Source organism: Eimeria mitis, genomic scaffold, assembly GCF_000499745.2.
Source record: "Eimeria mitis Houghton genomic scaffold, Emh_scaff6072, whole genome shotgun sequence".
NCBI lineage: Eukaryota > Apicomplexa > Conoidasida > Eucoccidiorida > Eimeriidae > Eimeria > Eimeria mitis.
In genome coordinates this window covers 1-1,595 of record NW_013574291.1, presented here as the reverse complement: position 1 = coordinate 1,595, position 1,595 = coordinate 1, and the positions used below count along the sequence as shown (strand labels likewise).

At 52.0% G+C, this 1,595-nt stretch overlaps 1 protein-coding gene across 1 annotated transcript in view; it reads right to left on the bottom strand.

Moving 5' to 3' along the window:
• Positions 1 to 1,236, bottom strand: part of EMH_0085740 (CAF1 family ribonuclease domain containing protein, putative) — a gene marked incomplete at both ends in the record, with an annotated part of 1,561 nt that extends 325 nt beyond the window's left edge. Inside the window, 5 exons of the mRNA XM_013500944.1 lie at positions 107 to 174; positions 427 to 501; positions 717 to 822; positions 1,059 to 1,130; positions 1,220 to 1,236. Of these exons, the coding sequence (XP_013356398.1) occupies positions 107 to 174; positions 427 to 501; positions 717 to 822; positions 1,059 to 1,130; positions 1,220 to 1,236 (338 nt within the window). The remainder of the gene's footprint in view (positions 1 to 106; positions 175 to 426; positions 502 to 716; positions 823 to 1,058; positions 1,131 to 1,219) is intronic.
• Between the last annotated feature and the right edge of the window lie 359 nt (positions 1,237 to 1,595).

Below are 1,595 nucleotides of genomic sequence, written 5' to 3'. Positions count from 1 at the left end.
ACACACACACACACACACACACACACACACACACACACAAAGATTAGGTGTATGTCTAGGGTTTAGGGTTTAGGGTTTGGGGTTTGCTGCTGCGAGGTGTACGTACACCGCAACTCGCGAGACATACAAAGAAGGCCTCAACGACTCGCTGAGCTGCCTGTACACCCGAGCTGCCTATACACCCCAAAACCCTAAACCCTCAAAAGGGGAACCAGCGTACTTTGTTTGTTTGTTTTTAGCCTCGGCAGCGAGCAGACAGACGAACACCTAAACCACAACACCCCCAAACCCTAAACCCTAAACCCTAAACCCTCAACACCACTGAAAACCCTAGGAGACCACCTAAGCTGCTAACAGGCGCATACAGGCTGCCGCAGCGGCACGCCCCCAAACCCTAAACCCTAAACCCTAAACCCTCAACCAGACCTGTGCTGTCGCCAGAGCATCGAAGCCCGCCTCGTGGCTCCGCGTGTCAGGCAGCTCGTGGGGGACGTTCAGCTCCTGCAAGCCCACAAACCCTAAACCCTAAACCCTAAACCCTAAACCCTAAACCCTAGAATTTCCCCATTCATACCGAAAGCAACCCTAGCTCTTTATGATAAGAGCGTTAAACACCTCCGCCGCAGCAGCTGAGGTTCTAGGGTCCAGGCGCGGCCCTGAGCCTAGGGTTTAGTAGGGTTTAGGGTTTAGTAGGGTTTAGGGTTTAGGGTTTGTACCTTGAAGGAGAAGTCGAAGGCACTCTTGCGGCTGTCCGCAACCACAAAGCAGCAGCTCAGCCCCGGGATAGCCAGCAGGTGGTTTCTCAGTGCATGCAGCGAGGTCCTGTACACACAAACCCTAAACCCTAAACCCTAAACCCTAAACCCTAAACCCTCGCCAGACCCGAGCGCTGCAGCGCACATGCATGCGCTCTGACAGCCCCGCAACTGCTGCTTCTTAGGCTCCAGCATCAGCAGAGAAGAGGAGAACTACAGGAGCTTCAGGGTTTAGGGTTTAGGGTTTAGGATGCGTGGTCTGCGTAGCGTTCTAGGGTTTAGGGTTTAGGGTTTAGGGTTTACCTGCCGAAGGTGTTGCAGGGAGTGAGGTGGGTGGCTATGTACTTGGTGTCGAATACACCCCCACTAAAAAGCCTGCACACACAAACCCTAAACCCTAAACCCTAAACCCTAAACCCTAAAACACCATGCCGAGAACAAACCCTAAACCCTAAACCCTAAACCCTAAAACGACAACCATCACCTAAACCCTAAACCCTAAACCCTAAATCAAAACCCCCGACCTCCCCCCCAAAAAGAAGCAAATTGCCTGGTCTTCTTAAACACCAACCCCTCCCCCAACCCCTAAACCCTAAACCCTAAACCCTAAACCCTAAACCCTAAACCCTACCTATAAACTTCTTTAGCGAATAAGTTTATATTCTGCGGGATATCCTGAACGAACTTTTCTATTAAATGCAACAAATCAAGCAGCCCGTTGTGCAGCACAAGAGGGGCCTCAGATTCTATCAAAGCAGCAGCTAGCTGAGATAAACCCCCGCTGCTGCTGCTGCTGCTGCTGCTGCTGCTGCTGCTGCTGCTGCTGCTGCTGCTGCTGCT